At 41.4% G+C, this 27,549-nt stretch overlaps 3 protein-coding genes across 4 annotated transcripts in view; 2 read left to right on the top strand and 1 right to left on the bottom strand.

Annotated features, from left to right (window-relative positions):
* Positions 1–8,638, top strand: part of slc1a6 (solute carrier family 1 member 6) — a 106,614-nt gene extending 97,976 nt beyond the window's left edge. The window contains exons 9-10 of the mRNA XM_073068590.1: positions 3,624–3,758; positions 6,644–8,638. Of these exons, the coding sequence (XP_072924691.1) occupies positions 3,624–3,758; positions 6,644–6,842 (334 nt within the window). The 3' untranslated portion in view covers positions 6,843–8,638. The remainder of the gene's footprint in view (positions 1–3,623; positions 3,759–6,643) is intronic.
* ranbp3b (RAN binding protein 3b) overlaps positions 1–23,556 on the bottom strand; it is a 325,996-nt gene extending 302,440 nt beyond the window's left edge. Inside the window, exons 1-2 of the mRNA XM_073068586.1 lie at positions 23,306–23,556; positions 18,417–18,492 (exon numbers count right to left, since the gene is read on the bottom strand). The gene's annotated coding sequence lies outside the window, so the exon portion shown is untranslated. The remainder of the gene's footprint in view (positions 1–18,416; positions 18,493–23,305) is intronic.
* Positions 23,557–23,860: 304 nt separating this feature from the next.
* The window catches only part of LOC140739913 (acidic leucine-rich nuclear phosphoprotein 32 family member D-like), a 32,083-nt gene continuing 28,394 nt past the window's right edge, over positions 23,861–27,549 (top strand). Inside the window, exon 1 of one of the 2 annotated variants that reach the window (XM_073068582.1) lies at positions 23,861–24,031. In XM_073068582.1, the coding sequence (XP_072924683.1) occupies positions 23,978–24,031 (54 nt within the window). In that variant the 5' untranslated portion in view covers positions 23,861–23,977. The remainder of the gene's footprint in view (positions 24,032–27,549) is intronic. The other variant, XM_073068581.1, reaches the window with a different exon arrangement.

Raw genomic sequence — 27,549 nt, 5'->3', positions numbered from 1 at the left:
CAATTGTTAAGTGTGAAGTGGTTCATTTTGGTAGGTCAAATATGAAGGCAGAATATAGTATTAATGGTAAGACTCTTGGCAGTGTGGAGGATCAGAGGGATCTTGGGGTCTGAGTCCATAGGACGCTCAAAGCAGCTGCGCAGGTTGACTCTGTGGTTAAGAAGGCATACGGTGTATTGGCCTTCATCAGTCGTGGAGATGTGGAAACCATAGAAAGGGTGCAGAGGAGATTTACAAGGATGTTGCCTGGATTGGGGAGCATGCCTAATGAAAACAGGTTGCGTGAACTCAGTCCTTTCTCCTTAGAGTGACGGAGGATAAGAGGTGACCTGATAGAGGTGTACAAGATGATGAGAGGCATTGATCATGTGGATAGTCAGAGGCTTTTTCCCAGGGCTGAAATGGCTGCCACAAGAGGACACAGGTTTAAGGTGCTGGGGAGTAGGTACAAAGGAGATGTCAGGGGTAAGTTTTTTACGCAGAGAGTGGTGAGTGCGTGGAATGGGCTGCTGGTAACGGTGGTGGAGGCAGATATGATGGGGTTTTTTAAGAGACTTTTGGATAGTTACATGGAGCTTAGAAAGATAGAAGGCTATGGGTAACCCTAGTAATTTCTAAGTAAGGGACACATTTGGCACAACTTTGTGAGCTGAAGAGCTTGTATTGTGCTGTAGGTTTTCTATGTTTCCTTCTTCCTTCCGAGTTAAAGTGCTGTACAACTAGAGGTAGCAAGGGATATCTATGTGCCACATCATCTACACCTTGTCCCCAATGAGGAGATAACTCATTACTGAAATACTTTATTGGATACATTATTATTGAAATACTGAAAGTACTGATGAAAAGTCTCAGCCCAAAATGTTGACTGCTTATTTCCCTCCATAGAAGCTACCTGACTTACTGAGTTCCTTCAGCATTTTGCATGTTTTGCTCAAGATTACGAGTATCAGCAGAATCTCTTGTATTTATTATTCAAATTTCAGCTCCTGTGGCCATAATGAGATTGCACAGGCAGCATTAACCCAGTCTCTGTAAGATTCAAAGGAAATTCAGATTGCTGTCATGCCATTTCATATGACTGCCAAGCAGTACACTAATAAATCTTCCCAAGAGGAACTGTTGTAGGAGAATGGATATGGCTGTATACCATTGACTCTGAGATGGACAGCAGTCAAACTCCTGTTCTCATCGTTTCCCACTGGCTCTGCTGGTGTCTCTTTACCCTCTAACCCAGATGACCATTACCTGTGCTGAGGTGATGTGGAGCATAAAGTGGACTCCTAAGCCAAGGGCCATTCAGGCTTATTCTATTATCTCCATTCTCCAACCACTGTATTCTTGCATAGGAACACTAGGATAGGCAAAATGACATGGAATATATGCACAAGGCTAGCTTGTTTACTTCTATACACAGCGTGGCAGGATTTCTTTTATAAGCTTGTTTTTAGCCTGTTGGTTTGTATTTTTTGTGCTGATGTCATGCAGGTGCTCTTGAGGGTTAGTTAGAGAGAAGATCAGTCATGCAATTTCACACAACTGCAGAGCAGTGCAGCAATAAATCCTCCCACAGGTTAGCGAAAGGTACTGCAGTCAGGTTAATATTTCACAACCCAGGCAGTTAACAGTTGTTTACACTGATTCCTTTCTTCCTCTTCCTCTTCCATGTCTTCTTCTTACTTTTTCTCTTCATTTGGTCAGCAAATAGCTGCTGACAAGAGTTGTGCTCTCATAATGACATGCGTTCAGTTAAGTTCTTCAGAGTTTCACAAACAGTGGAAGTGTTGATCCAACACACCCTTGTCCTGTTCCATCACATTTTGTGGAGTAGCATAGCCTGTATATAGTTCGTATGTAAGCACGTGTAGCCATTATCAGTTACCACCAGCATTAACAACCATTACCCTACAACCACTCTTTAGTCTATGTGGCTCAGTGCACCACCACAGAATGAAGGTGTCGTGCCTTTTGCCAAGACACTGCACATTAACCTATATCATTTGCTGCCTTTAGTGGCATAGTAACTGGACATTCTGATTGTAAGAAAGTGCAGAGATATGAGGTAGCAACAGAAGTTGCACATGTAGTTGAAGTTCCTTATACTATGTGAAGCCTGCAATCCTAGCAAAGTCACATGTTTTCTTTGCCTGCTGTTTTCTGGCATTGAGAGCATGAAAAGCTAATCTCTCTGTTTTAATAAAAAGCCTCATGCAACAGTGCCTGTCAAGTTGCAATCTGTTGCAAATATCTCTGGCTGAAGAACGAAAACATACAAGAATTCCACAGTCAATCACTAGTATCCCATCTATAGAATAAGGCTATACTGTACAATATACATTTTATTGTGCAAGGCATGATAAATGGCAAGTTTCTAATTTCACTGTTATCCTTCACCCTTCTGTTTTCAGCGCTGATTTCTAAAATGAGCTTATTGAAGGATGTGAAGAATTTGTACAACAGTCCTGTTATAGCTGAGGGAATATTCACACAACTTACCTTCCAGTAGACCATGTAATTTTTCTTATTTCTGTGATCCTCTAATAAGCCCAATTTGCAACTTGGTTCTTCAGCAATGAAAATAGAAGTTCTAGGGTCATATAGTTTTGTACAAGTTGCTTAATTGTCTCTCTCTTTATTATTAAGTATACAAAGTGAGTATATCTGCTAAAAACCAATAAGCATTTCCAAAGTCATGAGAATGTATACTTTAATGATCTGCTTCAGTAATCATTCTTACTGTTATTGATTTTGGTTAGAGTTGTCATCGGGTGAGATTTCATCAATGATCATATCTGTTAAAGGCCGCCATTAGAATGAGCAGTAATCAAGCTAAACCATTAACTCTGTTTCTCCTTCTGTAGATGCTGCCGGACTTCTGCTGAGTATTTTCATTCTATTATGATCTTACTTTGGTTTTATATGTCTGTTTTTATATGATACTTCTGTTTCAACCAAGTCTTTCAATCCATAAGGACAGCACCATTATGATTTTCCAGTGTGGTTACCTCTTTTGAACCTATAAATACACAAGCCATTTCATTTACCTAATTCTCAGGACACAGTAACCACAAGTAGCCAGAAGTACATCATGCTGTTGTTCTGGCCCCAGACTAGGAACCCTTGAATAGTGGATCTCAGACACAGGAGTTACAACAATCTATAATACTCAAACACGAAAAAATCTGCAGATGCTGGAAACCCAAGCAGCGCACACAAAGTGCTGGAGGAACTCAGCAGGACAGGCAGCATCAATGGAAAAGAATAAACAGTCAACGTTGTGGGCCGAGACCCTTCATCAGGACTACTTTAATACTCCCTGGGTTCTTTTACTCTCATGGGTGGTGGAAAATTGATCTGACTCTCTCAGAAGATTGAAGATGGAGGACTGCTTGAACTGGGGGTCAGGGGGATACATATCAACTCTTGTCAAATGGGGGTACCAAATGAAATAGAACAACAACTGATAAAAGGAATTGAGGAGCAGAGTATCCAAGACCTAATGGATCAACAAAACCTGTTGAAGGCACAGAATGATTTGCTATACTTCTTCTGGTAAAAGTTGTAATTTTAATTGCATGAAGTGTGAATGTGAGTTTACAGCTGCTACTTTCTTTTTAATGATATAGCATCACTGCAACAGCAGCCAGCATTGGAGCAGCAGGAATACCTCAGGCTGGTCTTGTCACTATGGTGATAGTTTTGACATCAGTCGGACTTCCCACAGAGGACATCACCCTGATTATCGCAGTGGACTGGTTCCTGTACGCAGGCTCAGTATTGTTCTTAACTTTTAACATTAAAATATTTGATCCAATGTGTTGTAAATTACTAAACAATTAGTGAAGGGCTAAATAAGCAACTCAAGAATTTTCCAGTACTGGTGAAGGTTCTGTTAAATTAACTGCAGATTACTATATGGGTCAGATGGAACAACAAATATAGTGTATAATATTTTTTGATGGACAGCTGAATTCTAGGTACCTCATTAAAAAAAGATAATATTTCAGTGATGCCCACATGGTACTTGCTTTAACTTTGCTCAGAAAATAGTCTCATAACACTTCAATAGTTTAGTAATCAAAGTCTTGTCACTAACAGATTATAGTACAGATTTTCTGGCACTAGAGTTTGAATATCAGAACAATGTTCTGTAAATTTATTGCTCATTTAAAAGTATAAATGAACTTAACAGCAGTGTTACAGCATTATGTTACCAACAAATGCAAAGGCTCTTAGTTAGAGACTGTGGCAGAAGAGGGTTTTGCTTTCTGGTGAAGGAAAATTTCCCTGCAGGAAAGCCATTAGATATGCACTGGAGGTGGTGATGGAAAAGTTCAGAGCACTCAAAAGATGTTCGGCAATCTTTCCTAGCAAAGATACTTCCCCTCCTCTGCCCCCAACATTTCCCAAGAAAATACACTCCACTGAGTTTCTGTTTCACAATATTATATTTTCATTAACATCCCATTCAAAGCTAAAACATCTGTGTTTTTAGTGATAAATATCTCTTTTTTTTGCTAAGGCTGTGACAATATGGATTTACTAATGTAGCACAAACGAGGGTTGCATGAAGGGACTGCCACCCGGTGCAGGTTCTCATCCAAGTTACGCATTGTACTGAGTCAGAAATAGATCACCATTCACTTCCTGTCATTGACTCTAAATCTTGGAATTCCTTACTCAGTTATGGTTGGGAATACCTTCACCAGGATGAACTACAGTAGTTCAAAAAGGAAGCTCATAACCACTTCCTCAAGAGTAGATGAGAAATAAATGGTGGCTTTGCCAGTGATTCCATACATAACCTTGTAAAATTTCTCAGCTCATGATATTCCATGCTATGACCACCCTCATTCGCTTCATCAGTGACCTCCCCTCTTGAGTCAGAAGTGGAAATGTTTCCTGATAATTGCATTATGTTTAGGACTGTTTCAACCCTTCAGCATCACCTAGATTTTATTTAGGCATGGTACAAAAAAAGACAAGAAACATTCATGCCCACAAATGCCTGACAATGATGAGCTCCAACAGAAGTGAGTTTAACTCTCTGCGTAAAAAACTTACCCCTGACATCTCCTCTGTACCTGCTTCCAAGCACCTTAAAACTATGTCCTCTCGGGCTAGCCAGTTCAGCCGAGTGAATGGAATGAGCTGCTGGCAGCGGTGTTGGAGACAAAAAACGATAGGGTCTTTTAAGAGACTCCTGGATAGGTACGTGGAGCTTAGAAAAACAGAGTGCTATCGGTAATCCTAGGTAGTTCTAAGGTAAGGACATGTTTGGCACAGCTTTGTGGGCCAAAGGGCCTGTATTGTGCTATAGGTTTTCTATGGTTCTATGTTAACCACCTCCCCTTCGCATGCAACGGTTTTACAGTCACTAAGCCGTCAACATTTTGGTGCTCACCATTTACCTGGGAAGAGACTAACTGAACTAGCAAATAAATAGAATGACTACAATGGCAAGTCAGAGACTGAGTATTTCACAGAAAGTGAATAACCTCATTGTTGTTGAGAGGTCTGCTGAGCTGGCTTGTTAGCTTGCAGACGTTTCATTACCCAGCTAGGCAACAGCATCAGTGCAACTTGGAATGAAATATTGGTAATCTACATTGTTCGTCATACGTGTCCTGTGATTAGTGTGTTTGTGGGTATATGTGCCATTTCTATTGGGTACTGATTATGTAATCCACTACTGGTTTGTTAAAATATGAGTAGGTGATAATTGTTGTCTGGGCTGTGTTAGTCGACCGTTAGTCAAAGCAATTTTAACAAACCAATACAGATTACATAATCGGCAAACAATGTAGATCACCAGCATTTCATTCGAAGTTGCACTGATGACGTTGCCGAGCTGGGTAACGGTACGTCTGCAAGCTAACAAGCCAGCTTGGTGAACCACTCAACAACAACATCCTCAACCCGAGCTACAAATCTTTTCCAACATCTTACAGTGATGTTATTCTTACACCACAAAACCTTCCAATAATCTACAAGACACCATTCAGGAACACCACTCAATAAGATGCTTTACCATAGATGAATCCAAATACAGCAGCAAAAAAGCTCAACCCCATTCAGGACAAAACAGGTATCCCATCCTCACCACCCTAAATATTTACTCCTTCCAAAACCACTGTACTGTGCCTATGAAAGCCCCTGCAGCAACCTCCAAAGGGTTATTTATTAGCACATCCCAAACCCACAAGTTCTACTGCTCAGAGAGACAAGTGCAGAGGCACACAAGAAGCTGCAAAGTCCCCATCAAGTCATCCTGACTTGGAATCCTTTATCATCAGTGGGTAGAACACATTGGACTCTTTACCGAAAAACATCTTCAACACAAGGACAGGAGCAGATCAAGTCTCACCACCATCTTCCTAAGGCAAAATAATGATGAATAGTAAATTCTGGCCTTGATATTGATGATATAGCTGATAAATTTATTCTAATGTCCTCAGTAACAAGTCTTTTGAGTGTTAACTATATGAGGTTACTAGGCTTAAAGTGCATTCTCTTGTGAATATTATCCTTTCTTTCTGATCAGGCACAAAAAGTCAAAAGATGCAGTCAGTGTTGCTATCCACCAGTGATACTTGGGTTTTCTCCAGAAATTAATAGAATTAATATCATTTTCTTTTTTTTTTAGGGATCGCCTTCGAACTACTACCAATGTGCTAGGTGACTCATTGGGAGCAGGCATTGTGGAGCACCTGTCGAGGCATGAACTGCACCCAGAGGATACAGAAGTTGGAAACTCAGTCATTGAGGAGAATGAGAAACCTTATCAGCTCATCTGCCAGGAGCATGAAAACCAGAAGCACGTGGATAGTGAGACAATGATGTGACCGAGACCAAGCTAGATCCAGTGCTGAAGAGATAAACACATACACAACTATGTAAATTGTGTGTCTGTGCATTTCTAATCAAACTAGCCAGCAAAGGAACATCTAAAACAATCTAATTACTTAAGCAAGAATCCTGCAAAAATAGGGCAGACCTGTATGCATGTGTATTTCTCAGTGCATACCATCCACATTTGTGCATATGTGAGTGCATTCATGTCCACACAGCGCCCACGTTTGTGTGTACACATGTGTGAATGTTTCTCAATGGCTGTGATCATGTGTGTTTGTATACATTGCTGTGCAGGCGCACATATGACAAAATTGTGGTTTGTGGATATTCATCAGTTTATATGTGCATATCTGCATGCATTATCCACATAAGTGACAAGTATTTATGCATATGCATGTGTACAGGTCTTTACACGTGTGTGTCTTTGTACATGCGTGTGCATGGTGTTTTTAAACTGGACAGGGTAACTTTACTTTAAACAGGTAGTTCCTTCAGTAGCACTTTCATAATTGGGAGAGGACTTCTCTTATGTGCTCTGCGTGAAATCATAAAAATGTTTCTGATTTTGCAGCACCCAGCATCTCATAGAAAACTTGTTCCATTGTCAGAACAGTATCAACTTTCTTTAGAAATACTTGAAGAAGAAAAATATTAAAGGGACAGGGAAAGGCAGGGAAATGGGGTGAAAATAGATTAGCCTTCAGTTAGCATGATCTGAATCGACTCCATCTATACTGAAAACATTGTGATATTTTCTTGTGTTAAACCGGTTAATTTTTTCAAAACCTTGCTGTTTTGACAGATGTCCAACAGGGACCGATTTTCTCCGTCCTTTGCAAGTCGTGCCTATCCATTCACAAAGTGGTGCTAAATCCATTTGAGCGTTAGGAGTGGAATTTGACTTTATATGGGAATATGATGCATGTGATGGTGGATTGGAAGTCTGTCTCACAGCTTCACCTGCTTTAGTATCCTTTGGAACACAGAGGGATTGCTGAATATCAGGCTCCACAGTGCAACAGGAGGAAAGGGACATACAAGGCCTCAGATCCTATTTCCCTGTATTGATATGAAATACCTAACTTTTGAATGTGGAGTCTCCGGATTACCAATGTCAAAACTATGGCAAGTGAGAGAAACTCCAAGCAAATACCCACCACAAATCCAGATTTCAATATTCTCTTCATAATCCTTTCACATTTCCAAAACATTTCAACCTAGCAAGGAATACACAGTATGCCCCCCTCCTTTCACTACATTGTTCTATCCCATTTATCTTGCTTTGTAATCATCAGGCCAGAAATAAAACTAAGCAAAATATGATTAATTAGTTCTTGTAACAGATAAACCCTGATTCAATAATCCGGCAGGGTTACATAGACACACGTTTGATAGCAGGTTGAATAACTTTAAGTCATCCCTGACAGTAACGTTAAAGTAGATCCTTTGAGTAGCTCCAGGGATAGCATCAGCTAAGCACAGTGACTTCTACACAATTTCGTGGAGTCAATATGCAAAAGAGACATAAAATATTTAGATATTATGAAAATAACATTTCCTAATCTTCAAATTATCTCATTGTCAGATGATGTAAAATGTATGATATCTGTGATGTATTCCTAATCTCTAAATGATATGTGGCATATGATCAGAAACTTGTACTCAAATCCAATCAAAACATTGTACTTCCATAACACTAATTCACTCCTGAGTAAAGTCTCCTCTGTTATTCCATTACAATGATTTTGGGTGTGCACCTTGCTGCAATTAAATATGTACATAGTGACTTTTCAGTCATTCAGCACTCCCATCTTTATACTCTCTTCCAAAAGATTTTTAATAGCTCTTAGTTGATTTCAAATAATATTCAGACTAATATCAACTTCTAAACACTGAGACAAAATAAGTGTTTGTTATTCAATTTATTTATAAATGTTGTTAGTGTTAAGCACTGAGAGATACTGTGAACTTTCAGAGTAAGTTCCAGAAGAATGCAAAGAAGTTTCCTGATAATTATATCTGGTCATATTATTCCAATGTGAAACCTGTCCAGGGCAAGACTTTAGTCCAAAAGTTCTGAGTATGAGAAGAGCTGGACAGTCAAAAAGACAGAAAGCACACAGAAGGTCAGGCGGCATCTATGGAAAGTGAAAAATTGTCAATGTTCTTTGTTGAAGAACCTTCATCAGAGTGAAGGCCTTCGACCTGAAATGTTAACTCATTTTCTATCTATAGATACTGCCAAACTTGTGGGGTGCTTCCAGATTTTTTGATTTGTATTTCATATTTCCAGATGCCGCAGATTTTTTGTTTGATTTTCATTTATTGGTTACGGAAAGTCTACCAATACTAGGGCAAGACCAGAGCTTACTCTGATCTCTCATCAAAGGTCTAGTAGGGGACAGCTGGGAACCTCAGAAAAACAGTAATCTTCTATTTTTGGGTTTCCTCAATATGTCTACTTGTTCCTTAAATGACAAATGGTGGACCAGAGTAGGGATTCTGTAAAGCAGGAGTTCCCTCCTCTGGTCAACAGACAGGCCTAATATTTAAGTCTTGATCATAAAGGGAGTGAGAAGTGTGCTGCTTGCCTTAAAAATGCATCTTTATCCTGTAGTAAATAGCCTTGGGCTCCAAAAGGAAACAAATGTTAATTTAAAATTTGACCTGAAGCCATTCTGGTCAGACATTCCTGTCTACTCATGCCCAGAAGATATCCGTAATTCGTAAATAATTGGCTCAGTGTGGTCTTGTTCGTATTATTGGCCATGGTTTCGTCGTATGCAATTCAGTGAAATATACAAACCCATGGGATTACATGTTTCACCAGGTTACAAATCTTTACTCAGTTCTTAGATGTTTTTAGTTCATAAATGTTGAAGATCCAGCAGGTTTAAAAGTTATCGTAATGGACCAAACTGAGTGGGTTGAGTGAGGTAGATTTCTTGCAGAGGTTCACAAATGACACCCAGATGAGCAGAAGTTCACTAAAATGTCATTGTTGTCTACTGTTGTTTCTCCTTTTTCTGCCCCTATATATCTACTCTGGGTCAAAGAATGATTTAAAAGATATATTTCATGATTAAGTAAAGCTAATAGTCACAGATCGACATGACAAGCACAGAAACTGACTGGCAGATACAAACCAAGCAATCTACACATTTTCATGACATCATCATAGTCTTGGTGTTTTGGTGCTATTTTTTATGATGTATCAGCACCTGATCAGCCCTAACTGATAGTAGGAGAAAAGCCATGGCTACTATAACCTCAATGTTTCCTTCCATGAATAATTTGGATGAAGCAGGCATGGGCTGGTTTGTGTGTGGTGAAAGACAGATGGACAGAAGGTTGAAGGAAAGGCCATCTCTGAGCACATCTGAAGCCCAAATTATAAAGGAAACTTAGCGAAACAGGTGCAGTAAAAACCCCATAAAACAATCCTTGATTGTTGAGTAGTTCTGAACACAAATTAATTGAACTGCAAACTATAATCGGATGATAATTTGAGACAGGGAAAGTAAAGTCAGATGTGTCAGTACTATTACAATGGTGTAAAGGGAATTACAGGTGTATGAGAGAGGAACTGGCCAAAATTGATTGGAAAAGAACACTGGCAAGGATGATGGCAGAATAGCGATGGCTGGGATTTCTGGGAGCAATTCTGAAGGTGCAGGATATATACTTCCAAAAGAGGAAGAAGTATTTTAAAGGCAGGATGACACAACCATGGGTGACAAAAGTAAGTTAAACATCAAAGCCAAAGAACAAAATTTAGTGGGAAGCTAGAGGAGTGGGAAGCTTTTAAAAACCAACAGAAGGCAACTACAAAAGTCACAAAGAAGGAGAAGATGGAATACGAAGGTAAGCTAGCCAATAATATTAAAGAGGATACCAAAAGTTTCTTCAGATACATAAAGTATAAAAGAGGCAAGAGTGGATATTGGACTGCCGGAAAATGATGCTGAAGACAGTAATGGGAGGACAAGGAAATGTGGATGAACTAAATAAAGTATTTTGCATCAGTCTTCACTGTGGAAGGCACAAGCAGTATGCTGGAAGTTCAAGAGTGTCAGGGGGCAGAAGTGAGTGAAGTTGCCATTACTAGGGAGAAGGTTCTTGGAAAACTGGAAGCTTTGAAGGTAGATAAGTCGTCTGGACCAGCAGATGTACATCCCAGGGTTCTGAAAGAAGTGGCTGAGGAGATTGTGGAGGCATTAGTAATAATCTTTCTAGAATCAATTGATTCTGGCATAGTTCTGGAAGAATGGAAAATTGCAAATGTCACTCCACCCTTCAAGAATGGAGAAAGGAAATGATAGGCTAGTTAGTCTGACCTCAGTGGTTGGGAAGATGTTGGAATTGATTGTTAAGTATATGGTTTCAGGGTACTTGGAGGACATGATAAAGTAGGCTGTAATCAGCATGGTTTCCTCAAGGGAAATCTGCCAGAATTCTTTGAAAAAATAACAAGCAGGATAAAAGGAAATCAGCTGATGTTGTGTACTTGGATTTTCAGAATTCCTTTGACAAGGTGCCACACATGAAGCTGCTTCACAAGTTAAGAGCCCATAGTATTACAGGAAAGATATTAGCATGGATAAAGTATTGGCTGAAGGCAAAGAGTGGGAATAAAGGGAGCCCTTTCTGGTTGGCTGCCGGTGACCCACAGGGGTCTGTGTTGGCACCGCTTCTTTTTACGTAATATGTTAATGACTTGGATGACAGAATTGATGGCTTTGTGGCCAAGTTTGCAGATGATATGAAGGTAGGTAAAGGGGCAGGTAGCTTTGACGAAGTAAAGAAGCTACAGAAGGACTTAGACAGATTAGGAGAATGGGCAAAGAAGTGGCAGATAGAATAGTGTCAGAATGTGTATGGTCATGCACTTTGGTATCACCAAGACCAAGGAGATGGTGGTGGACTTTAGGAGATCTAGGCCTCATATGGAGCCAGTGATCATTAATGGAGAATGTGTGGAGCAGGTTAAGACCTACAAGTATCTGGGAGTACAGTTAGACGAGAAGCTAGACTGGACTGCCAACACAGATGCCTTGTGCAGGAAGGCACAGAGTCGACTGTACTTCCTAAGAAGGTTGGCGTCATTCAATGTCTGTAGTGAGATGCTGAAGATGTTCTATAGGTCAGTTGTGGAGAGTGCCCTCTTCTTTGTGGTGGCGTGTTGGGGAGGAAGCATTAAGAAGAGGGACGCCTCCCGTCTTAATAAGCTGGTAAGGAAGGCGGGCTCTGTCGTGGGCAAAGTACTGGAGAGTTTAACATCGGTAGCTGAGCGAAGGGCGCTGAGTAGGCTACGGTCAATTATGGATAACTCTGAACATCCTCTACATAGCACCATCCAGAGACAGAGAAGCAGATTCAGTGACAGGTTACTATCGATGCAATGCTCCTCAGACAGGATGAAGAGGTCAATACTCCCCAATGCCATTAGGCTTTACAATTCTACCGCCAGGACTTAAGAACTTTTTAAAAGCTATTATTAATGCTTTTTGAGATAGTGATTTAGATGCATATCATATTCTTTACTGAGTTAAGTATTGTATGTAATTAGTTTTGCTACAACAAGTGTATGGGACATTGGAAAAAAGTTGAATTTCCCCATGGGGATGAATAAAGTATCTATCTATCTATCTATCTAGAAGAAATAAAAGGGTTAACTATTTTCTAAATGGAGAGAAAATTCAAAAATCAAAGGTGCAAAGGGACTTGGGAGTCCTTGTGCAAGATTCCCTGAAGGTTCATTTGCGGGTTGCGGCAGTAGTGAGGAAAGCAAATGCGATATTAGCATTTATTTCAAGAGAACTAGAATATAAAATCAAGGATGTAATGTTGAGGCTTTATAAAGCACTGTCGAGGCCTCTCTTGGAGTATTGTGAGCAATTTTTTGCCATTTATCTAAGAAAGGATGTGCTGACATTGGAGAGGGTTCCAAGGAAGTTCATGATTCCGGGACTGAAAAGTTTGTCATATTAGGAACATTTGATAGTTCTGGGCCTCTACTCACTGGAATTGAGAAAAATGAGGGGTGACATCATTGAAACCTATCGAGTGGTGAAAGGCCTCGATACAGTGGGTGTGGAGAGGATATTTCCTATAGCGAGGGAATCCAAGACCAGAGGATACAACCTCAGATAGAGGGGCATCCTTTAAGAGTGGAAATCAGGAGGAATTTCTTTAGCCAAAGAGTGATGAATCTCTGAAATTTGTTGCCACAGGTGGCTGTGGAGGCCAAGTCATTAGATGTATTTAAAGAAGAGGTTGATACAGTCTTGATTAGTCAGGGCATGGCAGAATACAAGGAGAAGGCAGGAGATTGGGGTGGAGAGGGAAAATGTATCAGCCATGATGAAATGGCGCAGCAGACTCAATGGGCCAAATGGCCTAATTCTGCTCCTATATCTTACAGTCTTATGGATAAGAGTTTTAAATGAGCCAGAAGTTGTAATTTGCATCTCTTTTATCTTCCAATGTATTAGGATGCCATCAACTCCAAACTTCTGCTTACTATGAATGTGATTGCAGCAGCAATCCATAAAAGGGTTTGACAGTCCCTGCAATTTGCCTGGAATACATTTATAAAACACCTTTTCTGACTTCAGGACATGACAAAGTGACTTGCAATCAGTAAAATACTCTGAGGTATAGTCATTCTCATAATGCAGATATTATATCAGCCAGAATGCTGACAGTGGTATGATAATAGCAATTTGTTTTAGTAATGTTAATTGAGACAAATATGTGTGCATATTTCTGTGAATGAAGAACAACATAGCTGCTTCTATGGAACAGAAAATGCATCAAATTCCAGTCTGAATCTACACTTCACACAGTCTGGCAACTGACTTCTCGTCCTGCTTGTAGGGCCAGAGTTAATGCAATTAAGGAGCAAATGATGTCACAAAATTACAATGATTTACTTTGAAATTATAAACGATAAGTTAATTTTTGATGACGCAAGAGATAGACACCTAAGAATATTACTTCTTTGCCTTATATTTTAAATAAGGCACTGGCCCATTGCAAATAAACAGGTTAGTGCTTATATTAAAATAATAAAGGAATATAATTTTAGAACATAAGACACAGAATGGTACTGGCCCTTTGGCCCATGACGTTGTGCCAATCTTTTAATCTTCCTTCCTACACAGCCCTCCATTTTTCTATCATCTGTGTGCTTACAGATCAAATGGTGAATGGCCTTGATTGAGTGGATGTGGAGAGAATGTTTCCTAAAGTGGGAATGTCAAAGACCAGAGGACACAGCCTTAGAACAGAGGGACGTCCTTTTAGAATGGAGATGAGGAGGAATTTCTTTAGCCAGAGAGCAGTTAATCTGTGGAATTCATTGCACAGGCAGTTGTGGAGGCTAAGTCTTTATGTATATTTAAGACAGAGCTTGATAGATTCTTGATTGGTCACGGCATGAAGGGATACTGGGGAAAGGCAGGAGATTGGGGCTGAGGGGGAAAGTGGATCAGCCAAGATGAAATAACAGCAGACTCGATGGGTCAAATGGCTTAACTCTACTCCTGTATCTAATGGTCTTATCTAAGTCTCTTAAATGAGCCTAATGTTTTACTACCACATCTGCCACATAGTGAAGCCTAATGTGCTTTACTACCACATCTGCCTGCACATTCCACACCCCTAACACTGTATAAAGAAACTTACCTCTGACATCCCCCTATACTTTCCTCGAATCACCTTAAAATTATGCCCCCTGGTACAAGCCATTTCTGCCCTGAGAATAAGTCTCTGGCTGTACACACAATCTATGCCTCATATCATCTTGTACACCCTTATCAAGTCACTTCTCAATTGGCTTTGCTCCAAAGTAAAATTTTAAAAAGCCCTAGCTTGCTTAACCTAACCTCATAAGCCATGCTCTCCAATCCAGGCAGCATCCTAGTAAATCTCCTCTGCACTCTCTCTAAAGCTTACACATTCTTCCTATATTGAGGTGACCAGAACCAAACTCAGTATTTCGAGCATGGTCTAACCAGTGTTAGAGCTGCAACTTTACCTCACAGCTCTTGAACTCAATCCCCCAACAAATAAAGGCCAACACACCGTACACCTTCTTAAGCACCCTATCAATTTGTGCTGCAATTTTGAAGTATCTATGGACGCAGACCCTAAGATCCCTCTGTCCCACCACACAGCTAAGGATCCTGTATTCTGCCTTCACATTTGACCTTCACACTTTTCCAGATTGAACTCCATCTGCCTCTTACCAGCCAAGCTCTGTATCATATTAATGTCCCGTTGTAACTTACAACCTTCTAAGCTATCCAGAAAACTTGTGTGTCATCTGCAAACTAACTAACCCACTCTTCCACTTCCACATCCAAGTCATTTATAAAATTCACTAACAGCAGGGGTCCCAGAGCAAATCCTTGTGGCACACCACCGGTCACCAACCCTCAGGAAGAATTCGCTCCATCTACTACTACCCTCTGCCTTCCGTGGACAAACCAATTCTGTATCCATGTAGTTAAGTTTCCCTGGATCCCATGCCTCCTGATTTTCTGAATGGACTACCACAGGGAACCTTGTCAAACTTACTAAAATCCATATAGACCACATCCATCACTCTTACCTTCATCAATCTGTTTTATCACTTCCTCAAAGAATTTTAATACTACCTGCAATTCCTTGGTTTAAAGAAGAGTTAGATTGACTTTAGAGTAGGTTAAAAGATCAGCATAACATGTATGTGCTGTTCCATGTTCTGTGTAACAATATGTCTCTTTCAGGTGTTACGCATTCAAGTCAACTTGCCTGTACCAGCACAGAAAGAGAATAGACTACTTGAGGTGACTGAGTGTTGGCCTGCTGAATGACACACACATCATTTACAACAAAACTCAGCCAGATTACGTATTGAATCTGTGTAGATAAAGCTAGGTTGATAAAAGGAACAATATAAAGAACATTACACTACTGCAGTCAAAAATTTAGCTTGCTGAGAGAAAATAACTGTTGTAAACCCTATCCTAATCAGAAAATATAACTAAAAAAATGGAACTATAGGAATGAACTGTAATCGACAGTATACCTAAGAGTCTCGCATGACCTATCTGTAATAGTTGTCTTATAGGTACTTAATCAGTAAGAGCATTAGAGATTATGGGGAGAAGGCAGAATGGAGTTTAGAGGGAAAATGAAAGAACCATGATTGATTGGCAGTACATAGTCAATGGGCTGAATGGCCTAATTCTGTTCATATGTCTATGGTCTTAAAAATGTTATATTTCTTTTTCCAATAGATTATCACAGTGCACATGATCACACATTTTAGTTTTTACTGATTACACTGGACACCAAATATTTTGCTTCCTGAATACTTTTGGGTGTATCTTAGGGATTTTGGACTGTAGATCATGAAAATCACCATGAAATTTCCCACTCGTTCACCATTTTTCAAACATTGCCTATATATGTTATTTCAACTCATAATTCAAGTCAATTAAAATGTTGCCCAAAATGCAAGCTGAAAAGTTTTCTATCTTGTCCAGGTATGCCTGGGCAGGACAGGTTTTAGAAAGGCCATAAAAGCATCACGCACACACTGTTCTATGCATTGCCTTTACATGTATATCAGTTTACAATCAGGTTGATGCGCTTGTTCTACACGCATAGTATATTCTGTGTACTCATTATAATAAAGTAATTGTATTTACAGGAGTATCTGTGATAGCAAAATGTCTCACCAATGTTGCAACAGCCGTGACACTTGCTGTTATATTTGTGGCTAGTATATGCTTAAATCTCAAAGATGGAGCATGACTCCTCTTATTAAGAAAGCTCTACTTTGGTTGTAAACTTGGCGACCAAGACAAAGCCTGGGCTCCTCACATTGATTGTGCAGCACGCACTGTCGACCTTAGAACTTGGCTCCAAGGTACTCGGTAGTCAATGCTGTTTGCCAGAGCAGAAGGATCATGTGACAAACTGCTAATTCTCTCTGACCAGTGTGTCTGCTCTCTCAGCTAAGAACAAGACGTCCATTGAATGCCCAGTCTCCCTTCAGCCATGAGACCTGTACCGCATAACAATAGTCTTCCAGTACTGAAGCCACCAGAGACATGGAGTTTAAAGCAGGCAGACGTAGATATCGTGATGCACAAGCCAGGAATGGAAAACAACACTGATACTGATACAGATTTTGAACTCTTTATGTCAAGTGAGCCTCATCTGATAACTCAATCTGATTAAATGACTTGGTTTGTCAAAGGCAAAAGCAGAATTACTAGGTTCAAGACTGCAAGGATAGAATTTATTGTTACCAGGCACAAAAATTTCTGTGAAGGATTTTGATTTTGAGACCAATGTTTCCCTGAATAACTGATGCCAAGATTAAGGAAGGCATTTTTTGTTAGTCCACAAATCAAACAGGTCATCAATGACAGGAATTCTAAGAACTTCTAGTGGGACCGGAGAAAATCGCATCAAAGCCATTCAAGAATGTTGTTGAAAGTTTTCTTGGCAACTACAGGGCACCAAACTACATGCAGCTGGTTGACAACATGCTTCAAGCATACAAAACCATGAAGTGCAACATGTCACTAAAGATTCACTTTCTGCATTCCCATTTAGACTTCTTCCCCGCAAACCTTGGCACCGTCAGTGATGAGCATGAGGAAAGGTTTCAGCAGAACATTGCGGTCATGGAGAACCAGTATCAGGGCAACTGGAATCCATCATCTGACTGATTATTGTTGGACACTTAAGCAAGAAGCCTCAGACACTGAGTACAAACAAAAATCATTAACAAAACATTTTTAGCTTAGTTGAACTATTGCAAAACATCAGCATCATTATGCAATTATAAACATTATATTCAATAAAAGTTAATTTCTTGTTTTTCCAAATTCCTGCATGATACAGGTAGTCTGAAATTATATTTTTGTTTTGCTTCAAGCGATCTATCATAACCAAAAAAAATTCTGAGGAAGCAACACTTTCAAAAAAAATTTAAAAATACAACAAACCTGCAAGTAAATATATCCCTTATGCTCCTTATTAAAACAAGTTCCTATCTGACGACAATCATTTCTGGCAGAACACAGGAGCTTCAAGAGGGCATGACCTGGAGGAGGGATGCCGCCCTCACAAGGCAGCACCTCCTGAGTTGCTTTCAATGCTGTGGAGGGCTGTGCCCTTGATGGACCATAATGTGCCCCACTTACCAGCCGCAAGTCGCTTAGGGAGCACAAAAGTGAACTAAGCCAATTGTTATGATCAGATTCTAGGATTTACATTAAAACTCCTTTATTATTGAGGCATCGTATCTCTAAAACACACTTGGGGAGCATTTCCCATCAAGAAGTCACAAGTATCAATCATTCTAGTAGTTCCACCTGCACCGCTAGATGGGGCTTCAGCAATTCCCAACACGTTAACATTACAAAATCACACAGCTCCAGGCACCATGTCAGAATGAGAGTCAGGTTATTATCACTAACATGCATTATGAAATGTGTTGTTTTTTGGCAGCAGTATTGTGTAAGACATAAAAAATTACTATAAGTTACAACACTCACTGCTTTTTACTTGCTGTCTTCAGTAATCCATTATCGTGTTCAGTTTGACTAATCCATCTGCTGTGGTTTTACCCACCTGAAATCAAAACAAAGATTCCCTGACTTCCCATTAATGTTGAAACAGCAACTAGGTTCTGCCTTCCATATGAAATTCCAGTTCATCACTGACAGAATGTGTCAGTGACAAAGTCAGCATTTACTAGCCGTCCTTCAGTCTAACACAGCACAGAAGCAAAAGGGCAAAAATTATAATATAATATACAAAAATATAATACAGCAAAAAATTAGTGGGAAGCTAGAGAATTGGGAAGCTTTTAAAAACAAAAAGAAGGCAACTAAAAAGCAATAAAAAGAAAACAGATGAAATGTGAAGATAGCCAGTAATATAAAAGAGGATACCAACAGTTTTTTCAGGGTAAACGATAAAAGAGAGTGTAAAAGTAGAGTATAGAGTAAAAGAGAAGCGAGAGTGAATATTAGCTGCTAGAAAATGGCGCTGGAGAAGTAGTAATAGGGGACAAAAAATTACAAGACAAACTCAATAAGTATTTTGCATCATTCTTCACTGTGGAGGACACTAGTAGTGTGCCAGAAATTCAAGAGTGTTAGGGGACAAAAGTGAGTGTAGTTGCTATTACCAAGGAGAAGGCACTTGGGAAACTGAAAGGTCTGAAGGTAGATAAATCACCTGGACCAGATAGACTACACCCCACAGTTCTGAAAGAGGTAGCTGAAGAGATTGTGGGGGCATTAGTATTGATCTTTCAGAAATCACAGGATTCTGGAATGGTTCTAGAAGACTGGGGAACTGCAGATGTCACTCCACTCTTTAAGAAGGAAGGAAAGCAAGCCAGCAAATTATAGGGTCTGACTTCAGGAGTTGGCAAGATTTTGGAGTCCATGATTAAAGATGAGGTTTTGGGGTACTCGGAGGCACGTGACAAAAAAGGTCAAAGTCAGCATGGTTCCATTAAGAGGAAATCTAGCTTGAGAAATCTATTGGAATTCTTTGAGGAAATAATAGGCAAGATAGACAAAGGAGAGTCAGTGAATGCTGTTTACTTGGATATGCAGAAGGCCTTTGACAAGGTGCCACTCAGGAGACTACAAAACAAGAGCCCATGGTATTGCAGGAAAGATACTAATATGGATGGAAGACTGGCTGACTGACAAGTGGCAAGGTACGGGAATAAAGGGGGCCTTTTCTGATTGGCTGCTGGTGACAAGTGGTGTTGGGACCGCTTCTTTTCACAGTGATTTGGAAAACAGAATTGATGGCTTTGTGGCCATTTGTGGACAAAATGAAGATAGGAGAGGGGCAGGTATTACTGAGGAAGCAGGGTATCTGTAGAAGCACTTAGAGAGATTAGGAGAGTGAGCAAAGAAGTGCCCGATGGAATACAGTGTAGGGAAGTGAACGGTCATGCACTTTAGTAGAAGGAATAAAGGCATGGACTATTTTCTAAATAGGGAGAAAATTCAGAAACCAGAGTTGCAAAGAGACTTGGGTGTCCTCGTGCAGGTACCCTAAAGGATAACTTACAGGTTGAGTTGGTGGTAAGAAATGCAATGTTAGTATTCTTTTCAAGAGGACTAGTATATAAAGCAAGGAATTAATGCCGAGGTTTCTAAAGGCATTGGTCAGACCACACTTGGAGCACTGTGAGCAGTCGTGGCCCAATTTTCTAAGAAAGGATGTTGTGGCATTGGAGAGGCTCAAGAGAAGGTTCATGAGAATTATCCTGGGAATGAAAAGGTTAATGTATGAGGAACATTTGATGGCTCTGCAACCATACTCACCAGAGTTTAGAAGAATGAAGGGGAAGGGAGATCTCACTGAAACCTAATGAATATTGAAATGCCTGTATACTCTGGATGTGGAGGGCATGCTTCCTATATAGTGGAGGAGTTTAGGACCAGAGGGCATCACCTCAGAATACAAGGACAACCCTTCAGAATAGAGATGAAGAGGAATTTCTTTAACCAAAAGGTGGTGAATCTGTGGAATCCATGGCTACAGATGGCTATGGAGGCCAAGTCATTGGGTATATTTGAAGTGAGGGTGTATATGATCTTGATTAGTTAGGACATCAAAAGTCACAGGGAGAAGGCAGGAGATGGGGTTAAGGGGGATAATAAATCAGGCATGATGGAATGTGGAGAAAACTCAGTAAGCTAAATGGCCTGATTCTGCTCCTATGTCTTATGGTCTAACTGGCATTGAGATAGACAGCCACCTTCTTGAACTGGTGCAATTACTGATGAAGGTGTTCATGTGGTCGTGTTGGATAGGCCATTGGATCCACTTTCCAAAATGATGGTAATGTCATTCCACACCAGCGTGGTGTGTCAAGGGAAAGGGAACCTGCAGCTGCAGCCCGTCTACCTGGTGGTAGAAGTTGTGGTTTTTTTTGTTAAATCTGTGGGTTCTTCAATACTTTTCTTCAATAACCAGAGTGAAATTAATTAACATTTCTCACAAGTGAAGTCATTTTACGGACATACTATCGGCTTCCTCTTACCAATACCAGTTTCACCTCTTCAGTTATCAAGAAGAGACCAAATATCCTCTACTGGTGGTAAAAAATGATCACCTCAATACTGATTGATACAACAAAGCATCAGAAATCATAGCACACACACAAACTCCCCAGGTCACAACAGGGTTCCGTGTCTGTTAACTGCTTATACCCTGAACTGTTGAACTGAGAATAGCTGACAAATTCATCCCACTGGCCTCCCAAACACTCGTTCATATTATAAATACACCAAATCCCACACAAAAAAGTTTTTAAAAACCTATAAACACAATAGTTATCAAGGATCAGGTCTCTCCAAGTGCAGCAGAAGCTTCATAGGCGATGTGGTCTTTTCCAACAGCTGCACTGTCTCTTCCAGCAAATCTGCACTGTCTAACTTTACTGAAGAGGCCTCACTACAGCATCCTAGTTCAAGCATCTTGCCTCCCACCTTCCCAGTGGGTACAACTATGGTACAAACTTTAACACCCTAGCTTCCCGGAGAAGCGATTAAACAAACCCTAGGGTCCAGGGTCCATTCCCTATAGGACAGTGAGTACTCTCTCCTTGGTGATGGCAAGGACACTGTCTCGATCATACCCCAGACCAAACTGCTCCTCAGTGATGGTCTGTCACCCCCAGACCCCCAAACCCGATCTAGATTAATACATCATGGACACTGTCTCCCATGAAGCTCATCACAATACTATATCACTGGTCTGCAAGGGGACAGAGCTTGTGGCAATCGCTAACAAAATGTTGGGCTTGTTATCCCCCGTAATAGTCAACTGAAAGCAAATTAAAATACTAGATGATGCCACAACTGTCACAATGCTGTACAACATGAACTATTGCCCAACAGAGGGCAAGCAGGTGTTGGTGCCAACCTCTGTGCCTCTGGGTGGAAAGCATATTGGATCAAGGAAGGACCCTGCTGCTCAGAGGACGCATGAAAGTGACGAAAGCAGTGGTCCAACTACAACAGATTTTGTAGGCAACGTATCTGAGAAAGCTTCTATATGAAACTCAGCAGTCACTTGCAAAATGTAGCTTGGTTTTAAGCTGGCAGAGAGTTCCTGAAAGTTGCAAGCAGTTGGCTTTTGTGAGTGTAAAGAACTAGTATCTACTCTGAGTGCATTAAGGTTATTGCATGAACTTCGTAGAAGACAAAAATCTGCGTGTAAAAGTGGATGCAAAGACTGGGTGAATGAAAAGCCAAAAAGAGTCAATGGAGATATGAAAACAGAGGATGCTGTGGATGAGGAAATCAAGAGAAATCAGATCACAAAGGGAGCGATAGAAGGAAAACTAAATGCACCTTCCCAAGATCAAGATGCACATCCTCGAAAGAAGAAAAAAAGAGAGAGGACGATGGCATAAGTGCTGTGGAAATATTAGAGAATATATGAAACCTAATGCCTTGAAAATTAGCAAGTACCAAGATACAAGCAACTAGAAAAAGTAAAAGATGAGAAAGAGGACAAGAAGATATATAGAGAAAGAACATGAGTGAGAAACAGAAAAGCATGAGAGAGAGAGAGGGAACATGAGAAAGATAGAGAGGGAACAAGAGCACGAGCGGGTTCAGGACCACGATCAAGGCCACAATAGTGATTGTCAAAGAACCAAGGAAAAGGAAACACGGTCGAGAGCAGGACAGAGACATGTATAAAGTTGAGATGCATTTTATATTGAGTTAGAGTTTGTAGCTGAGCAGGGAGGAGTATAGTGTATTTAATATTTCAGTTATATTCGAGTAAGATTGTAAATCTTGTAAATATTGTCTGATTAAGCATTCTTGTTCATTTAAATAATTGTTATACAGAAAAGAACGTAAATTGCATGCATCATCATGCCACCACATCACACATATTCACTTAGTTTAAAGTAAAAACTGTTAGACCATGATTCCTGGCCACATGTTTTTGCTTTAAATAATTTTAGGTCTTGAAGTTACATAACAGAACCGATCAAAGTCAGGAAGCTAGTTGGAAGTGCCAAGGATGAAGGAAGTGTAAGGCCATTCAAGGGGTTGAGGTTGTCAAGGATGCTTTTCTGGGAAGAATCTTGAACAGGGCCAGAAAGGGTGTTTGGTGCTGGGTGTGAAGATGTGAGTTCCCTGGAAGGGATAACTCACAGAAGACAAGAAGAAAAAGAGGGAGGGGGAGAAAGGGAAAGAAGGCCTGAATGTTAATAGCATCTTTTCACTCTAAGCCTGGGTGAGGAGATGGCAAAGGCCTTGTTCACAATGAAACAGGTAACTCAAAAAAGGTCGCTGGGACCGTCTCTGGGGTCTGGAAGCCAATCATTTCTCTGTCCTAGAACATAGTTTCACAACTTACACAGTTATCTTAAAATACTAATTCCAACCTTTTAGGTAATTCTGAAAAATATCGCAAGGTTGAGAAGGAACATTCTAGACAAACGAGAGGTGGCGTTGTTTCCTTGGGACAGCATTTTTCGCATTGTGCCTAGGGGCGGCGATATTGAAACTCAGTGAGCTCGTTCCTCATCGGAACTGGATTGACGCTCGCCGTCTCCCGCAGTTCCACGGTGCCCCGGTCAGAGGCGTTGATAGTGGGGGGCTAGGGTGAGGGGTGTCCGTCACTGGGATCGTACTGCGGTTCGGCGCCTGGAGACGGCGCTAGGGCTTGTAGTGCAGGATCGGCGCCCGTAGGCAGCGCTGTTTGTGGCGGTTCGCGCTAGGGGTTTGCAGTGCAGGCTCGGCGCCTGGAGACGGTGCTGTTTGTGGCGGTTTACGCTGGGACTTGCAGTGCCGCTCGGCGCCGGGAGATGGCGCTGTATGTGGCGGTTCGCGCTGGGGCTTGCAATGCCACTCGGCGCCCGGAGGCGGCGCTGGTTGTGGCAGCTGGAGCTGGGGCTTGCAGTGCCGCTCGGCGCCCGGGGGCGGCGCTGGCGGTGCGTGGTCGCCTGGTACAGCCAGAGGCAGCTGCATTTGGCGCGGTTTAGGCTGGTGTGTGAGGCCGGGCTTCCCGTTCCTTCTTTGACTGCAAGCGGTTGCGGCGGCTATACCCAACAGCCATGGACATGAAGAAGAGGATTAACCTAGAACTGAGGAACAGGACTCCAGCAGACGTGAGGCTAGGGCCGGGGTGGGAGGCCGCGCTGTGAGCGGCCGAACCGCGTGGCCGGGCGGGCCCCTTTGGAGACACAAAACCCTCCGGGCTGCGATTTAAATTTCCCGCCGGCTGCAAGTCGGGGCCTCGGCCCGAGGCCCTGGGCAGCTGAAACGTCGCCGGGCCTGCGCCTTATCCCCCCCTTTTGCCTTCATCCAGCGGCCCGCGGGAGGGGGAGGGGAGGCGGCGGCGGCAAACCCAAGCCCAGGACTTTTCTCCCGAGGCCCGGCGATAAGTCGGTGCGTGTTGCGCCATTTTGCCGCCGCGTGGAGCTTCTTCCCGCCGGAGATCGCCCCCCTCCCCCCCGGCTCTGGCCGCCGCTCGACCCTTCCCATCCCCGGCGCTGGCCGCCCCTCGGCTCCGGCCCCCCTCCCTTGCGGCTCCGGCCGCCGCTCGGCCCTTCCCGGCTGTCTGTCACACGTGGGCTGGCCGCAATCCGATAGGCCGCGTCTCCGACATCGTGGCTGTCGCCGCCAACTGGGGGCTCATTCTCCCACCGTTTGCCCGAGCCCGGGCGGGGGCTGATCCCGAGCTCTTTGTTGTGATCCCGAGTATTTGGGAAAGCCCGGACAGGATGAATAAACGTCAGGGGCTGTGCACGGCACGGATACAATTGGTCTCCCTGTAGCCTTTAGAGAAACGAATGGTCATGTTCTGCTTTTGAATTGAATATTCGTGTGTTAAGTCGCAACAAATCGTAATTTTAATGACATGTGAAAATTCTTTTTATTTTCCCAAATATACAATTAGCATTTCTATTTCCTCTTTAGACTTTTAAAGTATCCTTGAGTCACTTGGGGTGATGGAAAGTAGCAATGTGGCATTCGCAATTTTCTAAAATGGGTTCAAAATAGATGTTTGGAATTGCTGTTGCACGAGTAACTTACAAAAATGTACAATTGTTCCATAGATTCATTGTGAAAGTTCATCTCCGCTGAAATCCATTGGGAACGTTTCTATTTTGCGACGATTTTAAGGCACGATGGGGCAGGCTTAAGGGACAAGTGTATGTTGCAGTCCCGTAGAGATTCATCGAGCAGAATATAAACATGTAGGAATATGGGACCACTTGGCTCCTTACACCTGCTGTGCCATTTCACCAAGCTTTTAACTCCCATGAGCCCTCAATTCCCTGATCTTCCAAAAATTTATCTACACCCTGTTTAAATAATGCAATGACTTCACTCTGCAGCCTTTTTTTTGAGGGGGCGGGAGAAAATTCCTACATACTTTATTTTTAAATAGCAACTCTATAATCCTCTAATTGTATCATGTTCAAAATTCTCCCATGAGTGAAAATGCCTCCTTAGGATTTCATTTCAATAGGATCTTCCTTTGTTTTTCTGAATTTGGGAACATATAAAATTAATTTAGCTGCACAAAAAAATTCTATTCTTTTGTCCCACCTCTCAGATTTCTTCCAATGGTAGCATATCCCTTCTTATAAAAGGAGACAAAAACTGCATCTTTCTCTAATTTTGGCTTTGTCAGTATCCCACACAGGTGTAATAGCACTTCCCTATATCTGAACTCCAAGTCACTTAAAATAAAGGCTGTTATGCTTTCGTAAACATCTGATACACCTGTCTGTTGTCACCTGCAAATGTGGAAACCTTGCACTCTGGCCTGTCCTAAATTGTAAATAATTGAACCTTTAAATAATCCATTAGGCACTTGCAGTCTGGGAAGTGCTGCCCAATCTTCTGCCCATACTCAACGTTTCTCCTAATACCACGTGGTTGTGCCTGTGGACAGGATTGGCAAGAACTAAGGGTTGGGGATCTTTTCATGTGCATGGGGGTTAGTGCAGAACCTTTAAGAATATTTCTATTTACTTGCCTATCCAGATCATCCTATCATTTACTTTGAGGTATTAAACACAGGAACTTTGGATTTATCCAGTACTTCTCAAACCGCATGTGCACCAGGGGACATTAAATTTGTTGAAGTACTTTTAATAACACAAAGGTTGCAAACATGGATCTTCTAGAAATGCTAAAGTGAAAATGACGAGATAATTGGTTTTAATTATGTAGATTAAGGGTTAAACATTGTTCAGGATATTGAGGATAACTTGAAAAGCCTGTTCTCATGCCTGCGTGATTGGGCGGAGTCTTCATTTAATATCCCATCTGAAATACACCACCTTAAGTAGTGCAGGGCTGCCTGATACTGGATTTTGGAAACTAAAACCTTTAGCTTGGGCTTGTTATCCACATCCTTCAGGCTTGACAATGTAATGCTGTTGATGGTGATGCCTGGAGCAATGGGAAACACTTCAGTGACTAGTTTTGGTTTCCATGACCAAGATCCTGAATGAGTAAGAGCCTTGGGTCCTCTTAATGAACCAATCCAGGTGTTTGTTGTACATTAAATTGCCACTGGCTCAGTGGCCACTCAGACCCTTTGCAAATTTAACCAATTGATTTGTTCTTTGAGTCTCTGCATGGAAAGTTAATGCAAGAGTTGGTCACTGAATCCCTATCATGATTGATCTAGTGCTGGCTCAAATGTGGTCTCCTGTCTTCCACTCCAGTTTGAAAGGGTACTTCATTATTGGGGGGCCATATTGAACGAGGTGTTAAGCTCATCCCATCTCATTCGGATGTGAAAAATCTTGTACCATTATTCAAAGGAGACACCAGTTCTATCCCTGGACCAATCCCAACAATCTACATTATAAAGCATCCATGGGGTCATTGGTGGATGTGAAATAATTCAAATCACTCTGACCAAAGTCTGTGGCTCCATTACCCCACACCCTACCACAGTACAGGTGGGTACCATAGTTACACCAGGGGAGCTTTAGATGCAGTCGTTGCAACTCAGTGCAGGTAAATCAAGTATTTCTGCAGTCGTTGTGCTAGGTGTGGTGCACATGAAAGTGAAGGAATTTTGCAGGATTGTTTGCAACATTCTGGCTACTTTGATACTGTAATTGTGCCAAGTTCAATAGCTTCATGAAAATTTTATTTATACAACTTAAAATGTCACTCTCTGACTCATTTAACACATATCTAAGAAGTCCAAAGACCTGCGTCTGTTTCCAACACTTGAGCACTTAATTAAGAGTGACTCTTTTTGTTCTGTTTTTGGTTGTACATTTACCCGTTTCTAACTTATGACTGAAACCACTTCCTTACATTGCTGAAAAATTGCTTAATTGTTAGCGGTCACCACAAAGTATGGTGTATCTGTGGCCTTATAAAAAGTTCTGCTTGGATTCATTGTTGTATAGCGGTGAATTTTCTGACCTCAATATTAATTCTCTTTTATAAAAGAAACAGCCATTTCCCAACTCCTTGGTGGCACATACTTCTGAGTCTCCAAAATTAGACAATTCTTGTACCGTCTGCAGCAAATCACTAAAATTTAGTGAGGTAGAGATGCAAGTAATTAGGTTCATAACTGTAAATGCTTATAGTTCAAAAAATTAGTTTTTGGAAAATCATCATATGCATATTGAATTTGAATGCA

Source organism: Hemitrygon akajei, chromosome 16 (assembly GCF_048418815.1).
Source record: "Hemitrygon akajei chromosome 16, sHemAka1.3, whole genome shotgun sequence".
Classification (NCBI taxonomy): domain Eukaryota; kingdom Metazoa; phylum Chordata; class Chondrichthyes; order Myliobatiformes; family Dasyatidae; genus Hemitrygon; species Hemitrygon akajei.
The sequence above is the reverse complement of the archived record's forward strand: the minus strand, read 5'-3'. Positions and strand labels throughout refer to the sequence as shown.